Source organism: Plenodomus lingam (assembly GCF_022343315.1).
Source record: "Plenodomus lingam strain CAN1 chromosome Unknown contig_11, whole genome shotgun sequence".
Lineage (NCBI taxonomy): Eukaryota > Fungi > Ascomycota > Dothideomycetes > Pleosporales > Leptosphaeriaceae > Plenodomus > Plenodomus lingam.
Genome location: NW_027093929.1, coordinates 2,610,082 through 2,631,497, shown reverse-complemented (window position 1 = coordinate 2,631,497; position 21,416 = coordinate 2,610,082). Strand labels below are relative to the sequence as shown.

Genomic DNA, 21,416 nt, shown 5'->3' with positions numbered 1-21,416 from the left:
TGCCCTCGAGATTGAAGTGTTTATGAACCTTGCCATGGCGCTTGCCGTCCCGAAACGCCTACATGGCAACCGTCCCATGCCAAACACAGCTCCCGATCAGGGATTTCCGCTCATGGTTCGTCTAGACCGCCGACTTCACAGACGGAGCTCCACAATCAACTCATTTGTTTGACAACTCACGCATCTCACAGATTGGCACGAGGACGTAAGCGAAATGAGTGCTGTGGCTCACAGGCAGGCCTCACATGTAATTGTGCTCAGTATTGAAGCCGTTCAGTACGCCCGGCTCGTTGCGTCATCCCCAATCAGACCAACCAGATTCTGTATGTTTGACAAGAACCCACAAAAAACTATCTCGTATTCATATAGCTGGTGGAACTACGGGCTTATCACGCGTACAGGTGCAATGCCAACTTCGGCGGCTCTCGCCGGTAATCAAATGCGTGGTCGAAATGGATCGACTCCGGGCGGGGTGCAGATACGATATTTAATCTTCCGAAAGCTTGATTCGAGGAATTACAAGAGAATTTCTGCTAAGTAAGCCATCGATACCTTAGTTTGAACTGCTTTGGGGTTTGGGTTATGTACCAGAAAATGAAGGGGAAGCGAACAAGAGTGACCTGTCGTCGGACTGGCTTAGCGCCGTTTCAAAAGTACCGATCAATGAAACGACATCGCTGCTACTAGTATATACATCGGCGTGAATCTCGACCGATGGCTGTGCGTACCAGATTCCGTTCATTTCTACAGCGGCGCCGAGAAGCCATTTGCGAAACGCGGGGATAATGGCTCGAAGGGATGGAGGGCAAAATTTCTTCATAGGAGGGATAATGGCACATGAATTGGCACACCAGGACCGCCCAGTCGGCCCTTTTTGGAAATGTTCAACAGAGTCAATATCGCAGCGGCACGGGAACCGCCAGCGCCTACAACAGTAGATTGCTCATTATTAAACAAGCCCCCAAGGTGAGCCTGTGACCACTGTCATGAGACGATGCGCAATACTTTTCAACTTGTCGAACCTATTCTCTCAAGCCTATACTTTGTTTTGCGCTTAGCAATAACTTGATCAAAACTCCGGGATCCAGGTTCGAGATTCGACGCGCCAAAATGCTTGGAGGCAGAGTCACAGTACATGAACGAATACCCCAGTTGTGTGCAGTCATGACAGCCGTCCAATCCTCCATCATTTGCCATGAAGCGCAAGCAACTATTCGAAACCTTCTCCGTGATCTACCAGCACAAGACCGTATTCCTCGCAGCAAAGCTATCAGCTGAAGGACAGAGGTGGCTTAAAAATGTTACCCGTGGAAGTGTTTCTGTAAGAGCAGAAACTATGGCGAACTGCACCACACCACTGCTGTGTAACTGGTAGTGACGTGACTAGTCCTAGGCGCGCGTAAGTAATGCTCCACTTTGTTGGTTTTCGACTGCGGAATCTCTTCTGCATCCATTCCCTGATCAGATGGTTAGGCGGATAATTTGGCGTAGCAGTCGACAGATGTGTTTACACAGTAGTCGCGCTAGACCTGTCGTGTAATGCGGTGCAGATAAGGCGTCCGGCTTCGTATGGAGCGATTGGAGTGTAAGAACCCTATTAATGGCCAAGGCTCCAAGGCCGATGCCATTTTTCAAGCCAGATGATTATCTTTCAATGCCATGGCTGGGCTCTTCTCAAGACATCTCCAAAGTGTGACAACCATTGTGGTCGAATTACCCGCGGGACATACGACATAGAACCGAATTGCCGGAAGCGACAGGGCTCGAAGTTCCGTGCTTGGCATTTGGCACAGCATTCCAAGGTTACCTATCCTGATTCCTCCCTGGATCGCGTCAGACCAACCAACTCCATTTCTGAAGCAGCAATTGTCATGGTTTTGGCGAGCGATTCTGGAGGTTGAAGCGATCGTGATGGAGATAAGATGGATCGACGTGAACAAGCACTGTCGGAACGGACTTGAAGTCGGGCGTCGGGCCTGCGGACGCCGCGGATGCCGGCTGCCTTGGCATGACTTGATCTCAACTGAGAGGAGACGGGACTCTAATTTTTTGTTGAAAACCGATATTTTGTTATTCTTCTTTGTTTTTGTCCTGTACTTCTTGATTCGGCGTATTCGAGGCAACAACATAGAGGGATCTTATGACCGGAAAGAGCTGAAGAATCAATCATCTCAGGACAATGGCGCGTCCCAAGTGGCTGATGTCTTTGACGCAACGTGACTCGAAAGCGCCATTTATGCTGAAGCTCAGAAGTTCAGAAAGCTTCATCGTCGGAACTGTGTCGTTGGCAGTGTTTACAGTATGTGTCGCTAGAAGCAACGCTATCCATCTCACTAACTAGGTAAAATAGGACATGTTCCTGTATGGCATTATTGTCCCTGTCGTCCCGTTTGCGATCGAAACGCGCAGTCACGTTGATGAAAGCCGAGTCCAGTATTGGGTAACTGTGCTTGTTGCGATCTATGGAGCATCTCTGCTTGCTTTTTCTCCCATCTGTGGCTGGCTGGCCGACCGGGGGGCTTCTAGAAGATCACCACTTCTACTGGGTCTTGCTGCACTCTTGGGCTCAACTGTCTTGCTGCATGTTGGTAGCTCAACAGGGCTCCTGGTTGCTGGCCGTGTGTTGCAAGGAGCGTCGGCTGCTGTTGTGTACGTATGCTCACGTGATCGATAACAAGTACTAACAGGCTCTAGGTGGGTCGTCGGACTTGCCCTTGTGGCTGATACGGTTCCGCAAGAACGACTCGCTACAGCTACTGGATGGCTCAGTCTGGGGCTGTCCCTAGGTTTGCTCCTATCTCCACTGTTAGGAGGTGTGGTGTATGATCATGCTGGGTATGGAGCAGTATTCGCTATGGCGTATGCTTTGATTGGCCTGGATATTGTCCTTCGACTGCTACTGGTGGAGAAAAAGGTTGCGGCTCGTTGGGATCCGGATGCCATGGGCCGGGTAGCAGTAGCTGCTATCAATGAGTCTGATAATACTTTGAAACCCGATACAGGATCCACCCATGGCGATGGGACTCACGACACGGAAAAGGGCCAGCCGATGACTGGATGTCAATCCTATCCTGAACCTACTTCTCCCCCTCGTCGACGGTACCGTGATCTTCTTCCTCCAGTCTTATCATTACTTTACTCTCGTCGGCTACTGGCATCACTCTTCTGCGCATTCGTTCAGGCTGCACTTACAACCGCCTTTGACTCGGTTCTTCCTATCCATGCTGCGAATGTGTTCAATTGGACGGCAACGGGCGCGGCACTTCTCTTCCTCCCAATTGTCATTCCAAGCTTTGTGGCCCCGCTATTTGGCTGGCTGAGTGACAGGTTCGGAGGTCGTTATTTCGTCATGGCTGGGTTCTTGGCTGCCGTGCCACCGCTCGTTTGTTTGCGCTTCGTGGACAACAATAGCATCGATGACAAAGTGTTGCTATGTGTCTTACTCGCAATAGTTGGATTGTCTTTTGCACTCACGTTTCCCCCAATCTTGGCAGAGATCTCTGGCGTTGTCGAAGCCAAAGAAAAGAGCATGCTTGCAAAGGGTCATCCTGGGTTCGGAAAAGGGGGGGCCTATGCTCAAGCTTACGCTTTATTCAACGTTGCATTTGCGGCAGGATGTATGGTTGGCCCCTTGCTGGCGGGCTTTATAGTGGAAGCTAGGGGCTGGGGCACAATGGCATGGGTTCTGGGTCTTTTCTCTGGTGTAAGCGCAGTTCCCGCCTTCCTCTGGCTGGGTGGTTGGTTTTTCAGCAAGGTCCGATAGTTCAGGTTGTGGTCGTTCTTCAACAAGAGATGGTTTGCGCGCAATGACGCACATAGCTCCTGCATCGGCTGGGGGGTGCTATAACGCCACACTCTAACCGCACCTCATCTCACGAATGCTCCTTTACCTTCGAGGATCCCGTTTCGTGAGCAACAATTCCTGACATTAGGTCTAGCAGAATTTTGCAATCAGCCGACCGCGTCAATCACACCTACTGAGCGTGTGCGTCGCAACATAAACCATATGGGTACTGTCAAAAAAGTTCTGAAGTTTCCAGCATAGTAGAGTACGACAGTCGAACTTCAGACCAGAAATAGTGTCTTTTCCTTACGACTTACGGATCGTCATGGGGTCTAGGAGTAAAAGTCTTCCAAGATCGCTGGCCAGATCCTTCACAGTGGTACATCCGAATCTGAAATTAGAAAGGAGACTAAAGATCCAGTATTATGGCAAGAACGGAAGAAATACATGGTTCGTTTGTACATCTGTGCCCAGGGAGCTCCAATCGGCCAACGAGAAGGCGCGGCTCCTCCCCCGGACTCTGTAAGACAAGAAAACTGGCAGTGTCACCTTCGCTAATGCAAGCAACCAAGCCGTCGCGAGCATGTCAAGTTGTCAGTTCGGATCATGCGGCAATGTTCAAGGTGTCTTGCCGAGAAGTCCTTCAAGGAATGTGAGTCATTTCTAGAGTTACCTTCATCACTCCAGCTTCTTCACGGGTGCCGAGCAGTGTGGCACAACATTTACAACTACTAACTCAGCCATGCAACTTGTTTGCTGTATTCTAGAGTACCCCCACATGGTGTAAGATGCGTGCGAAAAGAACGTTACAAGCGTGATCGGGTACAAGTTCTTCCCATCCAGTTTCTAGGAGCGAGGAGATCAACACAGCAAAGCAAGGGACAACACTACATCTCAATGCTGGGCGTCGACATTACATATTCATCTGGTAGGTCTCAGAGGAGCGTTTAGTGGTACACGACTTCCGAGTTGTGTGATCCAAGGAAACGTGTCCGGCTACGTGCAGATCTCGGCTGTAGGTAGTCGCGTGTTCTTCACGCTTGTCACCATCCTCCCTGCCTGCGCGGCTCAAATCCTCAGTTAGTAGGTGCGAATTGATGAACGCATGGCTGCAAGGGACATGCTGTAAGCGAACAATGGGTTTGATCTTTCGTTGTTGTGACGACTTTATATGCGCCACTTTGCGGATCTTTCATCAGAACAGTACAGCCACATTTTCAGCTCAAGTTATCAAGTCTCTTACCCAAACACTGCCTAGCGATACATCATGTTACTCACGCACGCGATTGCAGCGTTATCAATATTGGCATCCGCCCTCGCTGTTCCAACGTAAGCTTCTCCCATCCTAATGCGACACTTGGCGCGTGTCTCTCCTCCTCACGTGGAAACTTGTTCGCGAATACCCTATATGCAATCGGAGACGAATCATTAACTTTCGGCAGCGAGAAGCGAGATGTAGACTTTAAATGGGGCACAGACATGATCCGTGGAGTGAATATTGGCGGCTGGCTGGTCTTGGAGCCGTGAGTGGACGTGGCACGACGAGGGACACAAAGACTGAATCTTACCACAGCTGGATCACACCTTCCATTTTCGATAATGCAAACCGCAATCGCCCACAAAAAGATATTGTGGATGAATACACGCTTGCCGAGAAGTTGGGCCCTGATGCCGCACTCGCGGTTCTCCGCAAACACTGGGATACATTCGTCACGTGGCAGGATTTCAACAAGATTAAGCAGGCTGGTTTCAACATTGTTCGCATACCAATTGGTTACTGGGCGTATGACACGTTGGACTCGCCATACATCACGGGTGCTGCTGTCTACATCGACGCTGCGGTGGATTGGGCACGGCTGTTAGGACTTAAGATCGTGATTGACCTTCACGGTGCACCGGGCTCGCAGAACGGATACGACAACTCGGGTCAACGGCTAGATGTTCCCACATGGCAGACTGGCGATACAGTCAAGCAAACTCTACAAGTCCTTAAGACCATCTCCGACAAATATGCACAACCCAGCTTCCAAGATGTGGTCGTTGGTATCCAAATATTGAATGAGCCAGCGCAGTATTGGGAAGACAAGATCAAATTGGATGTCACCAAACAGTTCTACCGGGATGGCTACGGCCAGGTGCGCGAAGTCTCGGACACGCCGGTCATCCTAGGCGATGGATTCATGCCGCCCAGCTCATGGAATGGATTCCTCACCCCCTCAGATGGCAGCGCGCTGAATGTGGCTATGGACCACCACGAGTACCAAATCTTTGACAACAAATTCATCAAATGGTCACCCGCTCAGCACATTGACTACGTTTGCACAAATGCTGACACCTACAATGGTGCCGACAAGTGGACCTGTAAGCCTCACATCCTCGCATGCATGGCATGAAAGTACTGATTTGTGGCAACAGTCGTCGGCGAATGGACAGGCGCAATGACAGATTGCGCGAGGTATCTCAATGGCTACGGACGTGGTGCACGATACGATGGTACGCTGAACAACGCGCCCAAGATTGGCAACTGCGGCTGGCAAAACGACATCAAGCAGTGGTCACAATCGTACAAGGACGAGACGAGAAAGTACATTGAGGCGCAAATCTCAGCTTTCGAAAACAAGACCCAGGGTTGGTTCTGGTGGAACTTCAAGACGGAGAGCGCAGCTGAATGGGACGCCTTCGACCTAATCGACGCTGGCGTGTTTCCTGCGATCAAAAATGGCAAAGTAGACTACCATTTCAAGACCAAGTGCTAGACGCAGTTGGATGCAGATACGGAATCTTGTTGAAACATAATGTCGGTTACAGCAGATATGTAAGGGTCTGACAAGGACTCGATATTAGACATCAACCAAGCAATTGACAAGAAGCACAGTAATCTATTCGCAAGATCCATTTGCAGACTCCGACTGGCTCGTTTTCCTATCAAAATCCGATGCGACACGCAGGGATAACGTTACCGAAACACTTTTTTGCATGTCTAGACCAACGCCCAAGTCGCACAGTCAATTCTTTTGCAATCCGACCCGCGGAGCTCACCCTGAGTTTCAAACTCATTCACACAGCTGACAGCCATGTCGACGCAACATCGCAGCTCCATGAGCATGTTGGCCCACACCATAGACCCATTTCTTTTCCCCAGATTCTCCACTGTAAGCAGCTCGAACGTCGAAAAACTAGGACTCCGGGTACAAAACAATACCCGAAAAGCTTGGCTGTTCAGCTTGCGCGCGAATAATGAGAGGCGTTGCATCGCCAAGCTCATGAGCAGGGACGCCTTGCTTCGCATTCGGTGCGGGGAAAAGCTTGGAACCATTCTCTGCCAAGGGTATGATGGCACAGTATGATAAATATGGTTGCGCACATCAGTTGAACTGGTGGTTAAAGGATCCGTCATATACCGGTAACCCCTTGCCTCGCTATCCGCTGGTTTCTTGACCGGACCTTTGCGATCTTGTTACCATGGATGCCAAAACGCAAGTCACGACGCAGAATGAGAAGCCTTGTGCTGTTTTCGAGGACAAGACCGAGCTAAGCAGCGACAAGCATCCTGTGGCTGCCCAAAATGCGGATTATACCGGCGCGGAAGCGAAGACAGATCCGGCGGAGATTGCCTTGGTGAGGAAAATCGACTGGAGACTGATGGCAAGTAACAATGCGCTTGACATGAAGACATCATCATTCAATCAAGAATTCTGACGACAAGTCTAGCCGACATTATGTACCATGTACTTTTTGAATTATGTCGACAGGCAAGTTCTCCTGCTTCCATCCCACCACGCCTCATCACACCGCATTCAGAGCCGGTCGCTGACGGCTTCGTGTAGAAACGCAATCGCACAAGCCCGACTGAATGATCTCGAGGAAGACCTGGGAATGAGCGGTGTCCAGTTCAACACTGCTGTTTCAATCTTATTCGTTGGCTACGTCTGTACGTTCATCTGCCGACAAAACCCTGTCTGGCGCCGACGTGCTGATTTCGACTCCAGTAATGCAGGTGCCGTCGAATATGCTCATCACGCGGATCAAGCCTGGGGTCTATATGAGTGCGTGGATGTTCATTTGGGCGATAGTATCCGCGTGTACGGCTTTGGTGCAGAATTTCGGTGGATTGGTGGCCTGTAGGTTCTTCTTGGGCATTACAGAGGTGAGCAGATTGCTCCTGGCTATATTGGAGGAATTTCGCTAATAATATGTCAGGCGCCGGTACAGTTTGACTGAGAGTGGAGGCTTTGGTGTATGCGCTGATGGTAAACATAGTTTTACCCGGGTGCCACGTACATGCTGTCCATCTTTTATACCCGCAAAGGTACGTGGTGATACCCCGTATTCCCAAAAAAAAACAGCCAAATAACCAAGAGTTGCAGAGGTTGCAACGCGAATCGCTTTACTTTACTGCGCCCAGATCCTAGCTACCGGTTTCTCCGGTCTAATAGCCGCAGGCGTATTTGCAGGCATGGATGGGCTCCGAGGTCTCGCGGGATGGCGGTGGCTGTTTATTGTGTTAAGTTACATGCCCACCCAACTCTTCTGGTTGTTTTCTGACAATAAATCGCAGGGAAGGTGCAGTAACTGGTCTCGTAGCCATCTTCGGTTACTTCTTACTCCCCAACGAGCCTCTGACGACACCCTGGCTGAAGCCTCATGAGCGCGAAATGGCACATGCCCGGATTGAGCGCGACCGCGTTGGCGATTCCACGGAGCCGGTCAGTATGATGGAGGGTTTGCGACAGGCTTGTCGTGATAAGCGAACATGGTTGTTCTGCCTGATGCAGAACTTTCATTTGAGCGCTTGTTCGTTTAATTCATTCTTTCCCACGTGAGTAATGACCGTGTGATAATACATCAACCTCGGTATGCAAATACTTACTCCATTTCTCTCAGCGTTGTCAGAACCCTTGGATTCAACAGGACCGTCACGCTTGTTCTAACATGCCCGCCGTTCCTCTTGGCTGGTGTGGCGGGTATCATGACTGGTTGGAGTTCGGGTCGAATGCACGAACGCACCTGGCACATTACCATTGGCCTCCTCGTAGCGATTGTCGGATTTGTGATTGCCGCCAGCACATTGGATACTGCAGGTCGATATGTGGCTTGTTTCATCTTCCCCATGGGCGCATACTCGGTCAACTCAGTCATTATCGGATGGGCATCTTCGACCCTCAGTCAGACGAAAGAGAAAAAAGCGGTCGTACTTGCGATGACTAATGTCGGGGGTCAAATCGGTTATATTTACGGGGCATATCTTTGGCCTGACTATGATGAGCCGCGTTATGGTATTGGGTTTGGAGCTTCTGCTGCCTTTGCCTTGTTGTCGATTGGGTGTGCGTGGGTGATTCGCATTTTGCTCATCAAGGAGAACAACAAGCTTCGGATGTCGACAAACGAACGCGTCAATCTGTACGGGTACTAAGTGGGGTCGTGGGTACGCGGGAGTTCTGCCAATATTCCTGTACAGTCATGTCTGTTGTTGAAGTGGTCAAGCTTGATCTTGTCAAGCTAGATAAGAGCGCGGTCAAGACAGGGTGTCAGTGTCTGCCTCGTGGTTGTCCTGGATAGTGGTTCACTCAGTGGCGGGATCGTCACTACCGGTGCATCCATGGCTTGACTGCGATCTGCGACAGAACAAGCGCGAATTGTCCAATTTCCCGGTCTTCCAATCAGCGAGCTTGATATTGTAGACAGTGGCGTTGTATTGGTATCGTGGTAATAGAACTTCTACGTCATCAAGGTTAGCAGTGTGTTAATGTCCTTATTCCAGATGATATAGTTACAAAGCTTTTGCTAAGAAGCAAGGTGAGATCAAGGATTGCAGAAGTGGCTTAGGGTTCTTCGCGCGATTGTTGTATCTGTTCAACAGCAACGCCGCACCAGCACCGTTTGCTCGGCCAAACCAAACACCCTCCGACCCAGCGATTGAGATAAATGCAACAATCCTGGCTCGGTCACGTGTACTTCGTAGAAGGACTTGGCGTCTTGGCCATGTTTGCCCATGCAGTCGTCTCTACACGAACTCTCGTTGTTGGCAGTGAATGGACGCGTGGAGAAAAAAAGAAATGGTGAAGAAGGTGGAGTGTGGTTTTGCAGTTTGCTGTAATGGGACATGGTATTTGCGAATGGAAGCCTTTGATGTAGTCTTCGGATGAGTGGGGGCTTTTCGACGCAGGCAGTGAGTGATGGGTCAAGTTTGACGTGCAGATCTAGACTTTAATATCAACAAACGGCATCGAATTCAAACGCTGCTATATACTTTCATTCCTTCATTTCCCCCTAAAAGAATGACCAAGGAAGTCAAACCCAGGCCACCTACTCCTTGCTCAAATCCGCAATCTCCAACACCGCCTTTCCAAAATTCTCCCCCCTCAACATACCCACAAACCCCTCTGGCGCCCGCTCAATCCCCTGCGTAACACTAACCCTCGCCTTGAAACTCCCCTCACTAAGCCACTTCTGCAGCTTCTCCTGATGCTCGCGCGCATGCTTTGGTCCCATATTCTCGTCCGCGACAATGAAGCCGCGCATGGTGAGCCGTTTGGCCACAACCTGCATGAGATTGCGAATCGGGTACTGTTCACTAGGCTTGAGGTTGTATTGGGAAATCATGCCGCAGGCGACGATGCGGCCAAAGTTGTTCATGGCGTTGATGGCGGCTTCTAGTTGCTCGCCACCGACGTTTTCGTAGTAGATGTCGATGCCGTTGGGGGCGAGGCGGGCGAGGGCGGCGGCGGGCGACTCGGTCTTGTAGTTGAAGCCGGCGTCGAAGTTGAGGTCCTTTGTAATGTAGGCGAGCTTGTCGTCGCTGCCTACGGAGCCGATGACGGTGAGGCCCTCGTGCTTGGCTAGTTGGCCGACGAGTTGGCCGACGGCGCCAGAGGCGGCGGAGATGAAGATTGTTTCGCCCTTTTTGGGTTGTCCGATTTCGTAGAAGGAAGACCAGGCGGTTAGGCCGGGCATGCCGAGTGGGCCAAGAAAGTATTTGGGGTCGAGGTTGTACGGGTTTTCGAGCCTGTAGCAGAGGTCTGCTTGGTCCTTTTCGAGCACGCTGTATTCCTCAATTGGGGTGATGCTTTTGCTCTTGAGCGTCTCGCCAGCCTTGAACTTGTCGTTGTTGGACTTTACCACCTTGAAGATGGACGAGTTTGTAATGGGCTTGTTGAGCTCAAAGGGCGGGGAGTAGGACTTTGTCTCGGGCGCGCGCATGCGGCCGCGCTGGTAAGGGTCGAAGGAGGCGTAGTAGTTCTTGACGAGGATGGCACCTGGTGCGAGGTCTTGGTCGAGGTCAATCGGACGGTCCTCGACGACGAGGTGCTTGCCAGGAACAGGCCAGCCATCTGGCACCTCCTTGAAGATGACGCCCTTGTTCTGAACCATGTTGTTGGTGATGCGTATGTTTGTAGTGTTTGCCGAGGTATTATAGGAGAGGGGTTATAATGGATATTGGGGTATCTCAGATGAAGTAGTGTAAAGGTGTGACACAATTATAAAGGACAGTTGCGGCTGTAAGGGAATGAAGCAAGCCTAAACCAGCAGCCCACCTAATATATACCTACCACCATATTCCCTTTTGCCAACAACCTAGGCAACAATCCTGATTGCATCATCACCCATTCTCTGCTCTCCACCCCCTCCACCATCCCCTCGGCCACCGACCGGCAAACAACCACCACCACAACCACCACCACAACCACACCCATCCAAGCCCCCTACCTCGGCCTCTCCGTCCAACAAAAAAGCCCACAGATCCACGGCGCAACCCGCTCAAAGCAGAAAACCACCAACGAGATTTTCGCGCTGCAGAAGATGCGAGAAGGGAAATGGCTGGGGGGAAAGGGTAAGATGATGCAAAGCTCGACAAGCGTGACGGAAGAGAGACGGATGTGGACAAGTGCCCGCGAAGTGGGTAGGGCTGAGCCGAGGCAAGTGGGGCGGGATTTGTAATGAGGGTGAATGCAAACCACCCATCACCATTTCACTTTGCGCTGGGTACATGATGAAGTGCTGGCCATCACCGGTACAATCCCCTGCAGCAGGTGAGGATGCAGTTCGGACTTGCAAGGCTTATGGGACTTGGTTTCCGGCAGCGCATGATTGGTTTAAACGGGCAAAAGGTTCAAGTTTTGCCCAGTGTCCATGTTTCATATTGTGTCGTGAATGACTGACTCTGCATGTATGCACTACCTAGTGCTCTATTCAGTACAAACTCCGACTTACTGTTTCGGTAACTGTACTTACTATGCTAAATCACTATCTCACTCATAGAACAACACAATGTCCAAACAAGCTCTATGCACATTTCAACCGCACAATCCTCATAGATTCCCAAGCTTCATTCTCTCTCTCTCTACATAGATCCAAGTAACAAACCATAAGCTACACACCCATTTACCCAGCGCCCAAGCTATGCTCTACTTTCCACAATACCCAACTGTAAACATGCTACATCGGCCCCCTCCCCCTCCCCTAATCCTGCTCCTCCACCCCATCCACAAACAAATCATCGCCGCCATCCTCCTCCTCCGGCTCCATGACCTTCTCAATCAGCTTCAGCAACGAACGCAGCGGCAACCCAACCACATTATCATACGACCCGTCTATCCGCTCAATCAGCACCGAGCCTGCGGTTTGAATCCCATAGCCGCCCGCCTTGTCGTTGCCGTCGCGCGTCTTGACGTATGCGTGTATGAGGTCGTCGGATACTGTGTTAAGATTCGCATTAGTGTCTTCTAGTCGTAATGAGAAGGAATGACAAGAACAAAAAAACTCACCCTGCTTATCAAAAACAACACTCGTCTCCTCCACATGCGTCTCCATCCTATACCCCGGCGCAACCGCAGTCTCCAACGGCCTCATCACCGCAATCGCAGTCATAACCTTGTGCTGCCCCTGATCCCTCAGCATCTTGAGCATCGCCACATGCGCCCCCTCGCTCCGCGGCTTCTCCAAAATCATTCCGTCGTGGGACACGATAATCGTGTCGGCGGCAATCACAATCGCCGGCTCGCCGCGTTCCTTGTTGTCGATTTCCACCATGTACACATCGCGCGCCTTGGCCGAGGCCGTCTCGAGCACGTAGTTTAGTGCGCCGAGGTCATGCGAGAGGTTTTCGGCGAATTTGGACGGACAGATGTCGATGTTTGTTAGGCCGATCTGGGGGTAAGGCGGGTGGGAGCGTTAGATATTGGCGCCTCCTTCTTTGGGGGATAGGAGTTTACAAAGGGGAGTTTTTACCTGTGCGAGCAACTGCCTTCTCCGCGGCGAGGCAGATGCTAAGACAACTCTGCTTCTCCGCAGTTCGTTCAAGGCGGGCAAGTTCAATGGAGGAGGAGGTCCCGGAGGCGGTCTTTTGCTAATCGGCGGTGTACCCTTGCCGTCTGGGGCAGGGGATTTGCGTGCATCTTCATACGATGGGGGTGGGTCTATCGGTATCAATTGTTCGGGCATGGCTGGAGTTGAAGATGGGACGGGGGCGCAGTGCTGGAAGTTGAGAAGATTGACAACTAGCGCTTCTAATCAGGAAGTCACAGCCCCTTTATAACCCAAAAGTCGACTCAAGTATTCCTCAACCTCAAAAAGGTCTCCTAGATTCTTTTCGGCCAGAACGTACACAAGCAAAATCAGAGATGGCGTTAGATTGAGGTTTGTTGATAGGCCCTGACGACGATGTTAATGGGAGTTTAGAAACGGCGCGGTCACTGGCCATATCGATAAGAACTGCCAAGCTTCCATCCGCCGCCACCGCCACCGCCACCGACGCTACTACGGAGCCTATCCGCTTCTGCTAGAGAACGTTCACCGTCCAAGTTACAGGAGCAAAACAGCAGGCTCAAGCAAACACACCAAGCCTGTACAACACAAAACCCACACAAACACTTAGAGTGAACATACACCCATAAAAAACCAGCAAAGTCACAACATTTCATCACGTCACTAATTTCCCGTTAATCAAGTACTAAACGCCGGCAGAGGTCGAGACTTGCTCGTCGCCAGCGTGCAACAGGACAAAATTAAGTATTCGTGGACCGACATGACGAATCCTGCGTATGCCTCATTACCTCCCTCGGACCTCCTGCGAGTGGCTTCATTCCTTCCCGGCCCTGTATCCTTCAGTCCCCTTTCAACCAGACCGAAACGCCATAGCCAGACCCAGATTTTTGCATACAACCCTGCAAAATCAAACCCAGAACCCCTCTCTAAACAAAGGAAAAAATCTTCTGAAATGAATGACACTTCATCGTCGTATATCATCCACCATGCCTCACCTCAGAATCGGCCATTACCAGCATCAGCATCATTCTGAAACCCTCACCTTCATCACCCCAAATCCCCACTCCATCAGCCACTCTCCTAAAATCCCCATTCAAGCAACCTCCACGCCATACCAGACCAGAATGGGCACTAGAATCGCAGTAACCAGTCCGATATTAACGGCAATCCCAGCAATCAGCGCAACGCGCTTAGACTGAGCACTCGTATGGCCCAGGCGGCCCTTGGTAATCGAGATGATAACAGTATCACCGAACCAACGGAACAAGATAATGCAGGGTGGGAGCAGACAGAACAGCGCAAGGATGAGCCAAGACAAGGTGCGACGACGAGCCTCATCCTCTGCAAGGAGCCCACGCTCCGGGCAAAGAAGATGGGGTGAATGCTGGTGGGCAATCATATTGCGAGAGCCAAGTGCTTCCATATTCAGGTGACTCGGGAACAGAGGGGTGATGGTGTCGCCAGTTGATGGACGACTTCCATGCAGCAGGCGAGAAAAGTTTTTACCCTGGCTGGACACGGTGCCGTCATCATCACTTGCAAGAAGCATCTGACGCAACTTTGTCTGACCGGGAACAGCGGGACGACTATGGCGCCGTGAGGTGTAGAATTTGGTTGATTTACGAAGGTGTCCACGACTGCTCGCAAAAGGAGGTGGCGGAGAGTCTTGGACTGATACCATGGAATCTGGCCTAGGAGTCAAACTGAGCCTCGTAGGCATACGTTGGTTGGGCTGCTGAGGCTGAGGCGGGCTAATACGAGTGACGCTGCTCAGAGCTGGGAATGAAGAGGCATAGAACCCGGCATAAGACTTGCGATCTCGACGCATGCTATTACGAGCTACCGCTGAGCTTAGATTCATACCGGGGCTACTATTGTCCGCAATACTACTACCAGTGTGCTGCATACCGGAGCCATGTGGAGTTCCGGTGAGGTTGCCCAAGGGCCCTACAACTGTACGTTTCTCGAAAGTGTTGACACGCTCCAGGCCAAACGTGCTTCCGGATTCGTCTCGAACAGAGGTTGGTGTCGCTGGCATGTCATGGTTCTCATGGTCCGCATAATGTCCGTCAATGTGCAAAGATCGTTCCGGGCTATCAGCGTCAGAATCCACGAGGATATCATCGTTAGGGCCCGAAGCCAGCAACTCTCGCGTCTCCTTGTCGCTCAAAGCATATGGATCCGGCGATAGTGGATATGCAACTGCCCCACGGCCAAGTACATGCTCAGGCAAACTATGGAAGGGAAACATAGGCGTATTCCTTGTACCAATGGGACTGGATTCTGCAGGGGATGACGACAGCATGGGTACAGTCCGAGAACTGGTAGGGCCATTCATATTTGGCGGTGAAGAACCAAAGTCGTACGGACAGTCTCGTACCTCGCTGGGATGGCTGTTTTTCGAGGAACCTGGGTGGTGAGCGGTATCCCAAGACGGTAGCAAGTCATCTGCATCTTGTCCGACATTCCGACTGCTCTCGCTGCTGCTATAGTCTGCAAGGCTGTCCATAGAATCACGCCCGCGTAGACTGTTGCCAGCGACGGTCTCCCAATCGGCCTTGTCCATTGCTACATCTTTGCTGTTCCTCGCCGAGCTGGTGTTAACAGCATCATAGGACGCCCCAGAAGACCGGTCATGCATATTCTTGCTCACAACCTGGCTGCCCAAACCGCGCAAGGCCCACATGGCTGGAAGCTTTTCCTCTTCACGTTTGCGCTCCTTAAACGCTTCCTGAAAGATTCTCTCGGCTTCATCAAGTGCCTTTTGGGGTGTTCCTGGACTCTGCGCTGTCTTTTGGGAGTACGAAGACGACGGCTCAAGCAGTTTGACTTTAGTCTGAGAGTATGACGAAGACGGTTCAATCACCTTGACCTCATCCTGAGAATAAGATGAAGACGGCTCAAGCCGCCCAACCTCAACCTGGGAATAAGACGACGACGACCCAAGAGCCTGGCGCTGAGCCTTTGGCACCGCAACCTCACTCTGACCCATCTGCAGCAGATTCTGCGTATCACCATACGAGTACAACGAGGAATCATTCGACAGTATGACAGGGGCGCCCATACGTGGAGGGGTAAGAAAGGGAATATCGTCGTATTCGAATGCCGGCTCAAGGGGCAGGGTGTCTTGTGGGGGCCGGCTAGGGTCGACTGTGATTGTCGGACGTCTGCTCGGGACTGAACCCATTTTCGTGAGACCGGGACCATTGTCGTCCTCTTCCGATGAGCGTAGATGGATGTCGAAGAATCCGCTCGCCAATGACGTCCGGTTTGGAGATTCGACTGCAGCTTCATCAAGCCTGCCGAGCGATGGGTTACTCGCGACTTCTTCTGGACTGTATTCATCGATAATCTTGCTGATCGTGTCTGTATTCGCATTGCCCTGATCGACGGATTGATGATGGAAGTCTTGCGTGGCAGGTCTAGACGCTTGATAGCTCAGCCTATGTACGTCGCTGTAGCCAGCAAAGCTCTGTCTGTTTTGATCGCTCGTGAAATCACTAGCTCCTACGCTGCTGTATCGGAGAAATGGTTTACTGAGACGATTGCTGGTCAAACTCTGCTGATAGTTTGAAAGACGCTGACCCTCTCCAGTGTATATAGAAGAACTCGGGTAGATTGAGTCCAGGTCGTCGTAGTATGCCTTTGAGGTTGTAGCATCTTCTGGCTGGGATATTTTTGAGCCATCAATACGTCCAACTTGCGTGGAGGGATCATCCGGTATCATTGAAGTCAATCCCTCTTCATCGTACAGGTTGTGCGTGTGTCTACGGGGATACTCTACTTCATGATCTATAGGCGACATCGAACTATAGACAGTATCATCATAGGTATGGCGTTCCCGTGAAGAAATATTGGGTCGCAACGGAGAGTAATGGCCTGGAAAGTACGACGCTTGTGGTGTGGAGACATAGTCGTATTCTGAGGGTCTGGAGACTGTTGTGGGTTCGCTTCTCATGACCTGTAGCTCTTGACCTTCATCTAGGGCCGAGTCTCTTCCCACTTTCCTGCTGAGGCTACGAGTCAACTGCTTGAGTGAGAATCGAGACTCGGTCGCTGGCCTCCTGGTAGCTAATGGTGGTGGAGCGTTGACAGACTCGGGGCTATACATGGGTGAAGTGTAAGAAGAAGAGCTTGGGCTAACTGCAGTAGGGGTAGGCGCAGACGGTAGTCGGTGAAACGAATCCTTTGCCGCATCTTCAAGGCGTTGTAGAATGCCTGCGCGTGCGGCGTCGACATCACCGTATAGCGGTCGCTTACGTGCCATCTACTGGACTGTAAACATCAATGGTATGACAATTCATTGTTGTACTCACCTCGACAGACTCGGCGAAGATCTCTTCTGATGTTCGCAAAGCTAGATAGTCGCTGGAATCGAATTCTTGAGACGGAGTGACAATGTCATGTAGCAGGAGTGAATCGTGCGGATTGACAAGGTCAAACGACGCGCCACGGTAGTGGATGATGGCAGGCGTAGCGGGTGGTGTCACTGGAGCCGTCGAAGAGTAGCTGATCGCTTTCATGCGTGAAGGCTCACTTTCTTCGGGCGGCGGTGAGAATGAAGGGTCAAGGTGGCGGGGCGGTTGCGGGAATCGGGAGAGCGAAAATGTCGAGGGCGTTGGGGTTGTTTGTGCGTCGCTCAAACAGGTTTTGTCCGATGAGAAGCTCAAAGGGCCAGGCAATTGCGATTGTCGCCGTCGATTTTCTGGTCCATGTCCTAGGAGAGGGCAGTCGGAGACAAAACCTATGGCAGTAGAGGGCTTCGGGAGCCTTTTTCTCGTCTTGAAGAAACGCACCTTGGTGAGGGAGTTGACAGTCGAATCGCTCAACACACTGCTGCCTTGAACGTGCGAATCAACAGATTGCCCGCGACAAGAGCCGGGCAATGCGTTGTGCGAGTTTGGAGCCTGGTTGGCGTCGAGGCAGGTGTGGAGTTGAGAGGTTGATTGCGCCAAGGGCAGAAAGCGTGGTGAAGTAGACCCTGATCTTGTTGCGTTTGCAACAGGTGGCGCGCGCTCCAGCTCGCTCAAAGCTGCGGCTGCTGGCTTGCGGCGAAGTCTCTTGCTGGGTGTTGCCGAGTCTGGTCGGACGGGAGTGTGTTGCTGTTTGCGGTACTCGTGGATGGAAAGAGTATGGACAGAGGTACGCGATGCAGCGGAGGAGGCGATGGAGTGGTGAGGAGAATGTACAGGCGTGATGGGATTGCCGGCGTACGTTCGTGGTGAGACCCTCCCCGCTGGCCGCGGTGAATGTGAGTATGGTTCGTAGGCCGCCATGGTGATGGTCAAAGTGCGCTTCACCAACACCGTTTCGTTGAGCAAGCTTCAGCGTAGCAAGCACGGCTGCTAGATATCGACTCGAATCACCGGTATCTACTCGTACTCTGGGCTTGCTTCGATTGCGCACTGATGTAAGCTCCTAGCGAATGCATAACGATTTCGAAGACATGGACATCAGCAGGGCCAAATCCAGAAGTGAAGGGGTCGACTGGATGCGCAATTCGTCTCCTTTTTGCAAGATATGGTTGAGACTGGGGCCAGTACTCGGTCTCGATGAAGGTGGCTCGCTCCCGTCGAAAGATTTGCGGTGGCCTGATTCCCAAAGAGACTCCTTCTCCCACTCTGCCGTACTTTTTTCTTTTGCAAATTCGCAAATGATATTTTTCACTCCCGTGTTGTCTAGAAGGGGAAGATCGATCGCCACCGTAGCAACACTGGCGTCAGGACTTGGTAGCAGCGAGAGAATAGCACGTTGGGAGATTAAAAAGCGATTAGAAAAGTAAACAAGAACACTGGACCGCTCTCAAGAAAAGTAAGAAGCCACACTCCACGCAAACATCCACACATGCACACAAAAAAAAACAGGAGAAGAAGGCACGAACAACACCCTCACCAAAAGAGAGAAGGAAACAACGAAGCACCCAACTGCCAAACATTTCTCAAGGAAAAGGAAACCACGTCCCTCATCCCACGTCCCCACACAACCCACACCCAATCCCTCTTCATAACTCATCACACCCAATTTCCGCCCATCCCCCTCGCCCCCCTCGCAAAGAACAAAAAACAGCATCGCAGCATCGTGGATGGACAATCGACGTCTCCCTGCTCCCTGCTAGCGTGATGCCGTTGTGTCCAATCACACGCCAGCAATGGCCTGTGGCGCTTGCAACACCGGAATTCTGGGAACGGCTAGTGCGAGGGCGACGGGGCGGAGCAGTGGATGGCTGGATGTGCGGGTGGACAGGAGGAGAGACGGGATTGTTTGCTGGAGGTGGAGAGAGTCGAGGATGGGATGTGTATGGTGTTGGGTGCTGCTGGGCGAGGTAGAGTACCTGTCGGAGCGGATTATCATGCGGCGCTCCAATTGGATGGGAGGGATGATGCGCCTGGTGAGCTCATCACGTGATTGTCATCTTGCGTAATACTACTCTAGGTAGTCTCACTAGCTTGATTGGGGAACGTCAGCTTTTGATATCCTGTGTACGTCCACCCGTCAATGCCATCTTGATTCACTCAATCAAAAGAGATTCAACGATTCAACGATTCAACCCACAGCCCAGCAAGAGCCATCCACCCCTCTCTCGATTCTCGACCCTGCAGCCCTCCATCTACATCAAATCCTCCACCGCATCCTCAAACCCCTCGTCTTCATCCTCCCCATCCCCATCTCCCTTGCCAACATCCACCTCCCCCTCCACCTCCCTCCCCACAGCCCCTTCGACCACCCCACCCCCCTCCACCCCCCTCATCATCTCCCTCCCCCACTCCACCCTCTTCTCCCTAACCTCCTCCAAATACCCCACCACCAGCCTCGCACACTCCTCCTTGGCCTTCTTCCGCCCAAACACATTGCGCACCTCGCACATGGGCCCGGCGTGCGGCCCGCCATTGCGGAAACTGCAGGACACCGTGTGGAAGTTTGGCTCCATTGGGTGCGAGCTATATGTGTATGTGGGCGTGGAGAGGGAGAGTTGGGTGGCGAGGTCGGCGGCGCGGGAGGCGTACGAGACGCTGGATTTGCCGGTGTTGTCCTGGTCTTCTGCTGGCGGATCGGTGTTACTGCTGCCTGGTGAAGAAGTTCCAATGACGGTGGGCTGCTGGTTCTGTTGATCCAATCCGGCCTTGGGTTTCGTCTTTTTGATGCCGCCTAGGAGTGGGATGTCTGTGGGCCATAGACCCTGTGCTTTGAAGTAGGCGACGGCGTGTCCTGCCGCATCTTGACGGGCTGCTTTTTTGTTCGCGTGCAGCGAGGTGAGGGAGCCAAAGGGGGTGGGGTGGCCATCTATCGACGCGAGACAGGCAAAGCGGGTGCCGGATTGGTAGTCTGTGTAAGTGGGTTGGGGGGAACCAGTTGCACGTTGGAATTCTGTGCATGAACATTTGTTAACAGGCTGATCCTGGACGTCAGTCTGCGGGCGAGAGGGAATTTCGTACCAAGTAACAAGCCCACATAATTCGGTCCTGGTCCCTTGATCTGGTTGCTCTTCTCACCTTCTTCAACACCTCCACTACTCTTCCTGCCCTTTCTTTTCCCCGCTCTTCCGTCCACCTTGCCTTCCTCTATCATTCGCTCCAACAACTCTAGGGCTATTTTACTCACGGCCTCCTTGGCCTCCTGCTTACTATTAAAAGTCCCCTCCTGTTTCACGCCCTGCAACTCCTCCACCTCCAACCCGGGGAAACTCACTGCAACACTCCAGCCCACATCGCTGCCTCCACTATACGTAAACAGCGGCTGGGGCAGAGCGAGCGCCTGGTACTTTTCGTGCAGGAGAATGGTATTCTTCGAGGAGCGGGCGCCGACCGCGACGGGAGTAAGGGGTGCCGTTGCCTCCGCAGAAGCCTTCTTTGCCTTTTTCGCAGGCGGCGGCGTTGGCGTAGTTTTTCCAGTCTTGACGCCTGCCTTGGAAGCTTGCTCGCGCGCCAAAAGAGAAGCCTCGTGATCGGCCTTGTGCTGGGCGAGGTAATCTTCTAGTTTGAAGACGCCATGCTGGGTAGGGTCGTTCACCGTAAGTGTACCCGGGAGAACAGGTAGCGCGGTGGAAGTATCGATTTCCATGGTCAAATCTGCCGCCGAGTCCTGGCTGTGTTTACTGCAATCCGGGGGCAAGGTATGAGTGAATTTGGGAATGGCAGCTGAACTTGAAATCGAGTCTGTATAGGGCGGGCGAATAGGCACAATCAGGTATTCATGTAAATCCTCGCCTGGCGTGCTGATTCCAATTGACGGCGATTTGTCGTCGGCCATGGGCAGGGTGGGATGTGTGTTGATGTTGGTGGTTTGGTGGGGCTTGCCCATGTGATTGCGCGACAACGTGTTTGCTGTTTGCACGCGTTGTTTGCGGGGTTGGCGGTGAGGCGGAGGGATG

At 52.0% G+C, this 21,416-nt stretch overlaps 9 protein-coding genes across 9 annotated transcripts; 5 read left to right on the top strand and 4 right to left on the bottom strand.

Moving 5' to 3' along the window:
* Positions 1 to 2,179: 2,179 nt before the first annotated feature.
* On the top strand, positions 2,180 to 3,763 carry IAQ61_001238 (uncharacterized protein; the record flags this gene model as incomplete). The annotated part of the gene is made up of 3 exons (XM_003840980.1): positions 2,180 to 2,299; positions 2,351 to 2,649; positions 2,695 to 3,763. 3 exons carry the CDS (start codon positions 2,180 to 2,182, stop codon positions 3,761 to 3,763), a joined length of 1,488 nt encoding a protein of 495 aa, XP_003841028.1.
* Positions 3,764 to 4,109: 346 nt separating this feature from the next.
* IAQ61_001237 (uncharacterized protein) lies at positions 4,110 to 4,519 on the top strand (the record flags this gene model as incomplete). Its single annotated transcript, XM_066095028.1, has 3 exons — positions 4,110 to 4,306; positions 4,357 to 4,436; positions 4,494 to 4,519. 3 exons carry the CDS (start codon positions 4,110 to 4,112, stop codon positions 4,517 to 4,519), a joined length of 303 nt encoding a protein of 100 aa, XP_065955336.1.
* Positions 4,520 to 5,051: 532 nt separating this feature from the next.
* IAQ61_001236 (uncharacterized protein) lies at positions 5,052 to 6,853 on the top strand (the record flags this gene model as incomplete). Its single annotated transcript, XM_066095027.1, has 6 exons — positions 5,052 to 5,113; positions 5,227 to 5,307; positions 5,358 to 6,145; positions 6,200 to 6,510; positions 6,593 to 6,599; positions 6,660 to 6,853. 6 exons carry the CDS (start codon positions 5,052 to 5,054, stop codon positions 6,851 to 6,853), a joined length of 1,443 nt encoding a protein of 480 aa, XP_065955335.1.
* A 393-nt stretch (positions 6,854 to 7,246) lies between these two features.
* Positions 7,247 to 9,197, top strand: IAQ61_001235 (uncharacterized protein; the record flags this gene model as incomplete). Its single annotated transcript, XM_066095026.1, has 9 exons — positions 7,247 to 7,429; positions 7,496 to 7,536; positions 7,612 to 7,715; positions 7,774 to 7,931; positions 7,985 to 7,990; positions 8,045 to 8,093; positions 8,152 to 8,287; positions 8,343 to 8,603; positions 8,669 to 9,197. The coding sequence occupies 9 exons, from the start codon at positions 7,247 to 7,249 to the stop codon at positions 9,195 to 9,197; spliced, it is 1,467 nt and encodes a 488-aa protein (XP_065955334.1).
* Positions 9,198 to 10,090: 893 nt separating this feature from the next.
* On the bottom strand, positions 10,091 to 11,155 carry IAQ61_001234 (uncharacterized protein; the record flags this gene model as incomplete). The annotated part of the gene is made up of 1 exon (XM_003840984.1): positions 10,091 to 11,155. One exon carries the CDS (start codon positions 11,153 to 11,155, stop codon positions 10,091 to 10,093), a length of 1,065 nt encoding a protein of 354 aa, XP_003841032.1.
* Positions 11,156 to 11,828: 673 nt separating this feature from the next.
* On the bottom strand, positions 11,829 to 13,442 carry IAQ61_001233 (uncharacterized protein). The gene is made up of 3 exons (XM_003840985.2): positions 13,013 to 13,442; positions 12,550 to 12,931; positions 11,829 to 12,480 (listed from the first exon to the last, which is right to left on the bottom strand). Exons 1-3 carry the CDS (start codon positions 13,223 to 13,225, stop codon positions 12,245 to 12,247), a joined length of 831 nt encoding a protein of 276 aa, XP_003841033.1. The 5' UTR covers positions 13,226 to 13,442; the 3' UTR covers positions 11,829 to 12,244.
* A 699-nt stretch (positions 13,443 to 14,141) lies between these two features.
* IAQ61_001232 (uncharacterized protein) lies at positions 14,142 to 18,324 on the bottom strand (the record flags this gene model as incomplete). The annotated part of the gene is made up of 2 exons (XM_003840986.1): positions 14,142 to 17,315; positions 17,365 to 18,324. The coding sequence occupies 2 exons, from the start codon at positions 18,322 to 18,324 to the stop codon at positions 14,142 to 14,144; spliced, it is 4,134 nt and encodes a 1,377-aa protein (XP_003841034.1).
* A 149-nt stretch (positions 18,325 to 18,473) lies between these two features.
* IAQ61_001231 (uncharacterized protein) lies at positions 18,474 to 18,830 on the top strand (the record flags this gene model as incomplete). The annotated part of the gene is made up of 1 exon (XM_066095025.1): positions 18,474 to 18,830. One exon carries the CDS (start codon positions 18,474 to 18,476, stop codon positions 18,828 to 18,830), a length of 357 nt encoding a protein of 118 aa, XP_065955333.1.
* Positions 18,831 to 19,655: 825 nt separating this feature from the next.
* Positions 19,656 to 21,398, bottom strand: IAQ61_001230 (uncharacterized protein; the record flags this gene model as incomplete). The annotated part of the gene is made up of 2 exons (XM_066095024.1): positions 20,482 to 21,398; positions 19,656 to 20,413 (listed from the first exon to the last, which is right to left on the bottom strand). The coding sequence occupies exons 1-2, from the start codon at positions 21,344 to 21,346 to the stop codon at positions 19,656 to 19,658; spliced, it is 1,623 nt and encodes a 540-aa protein (XP_065955332.1). The 5' UTR covers positions 21,347 to 21,398.
* Between the last annotated feature and the right edge of the window lie 18 nt (positions 21,399 to 21,416).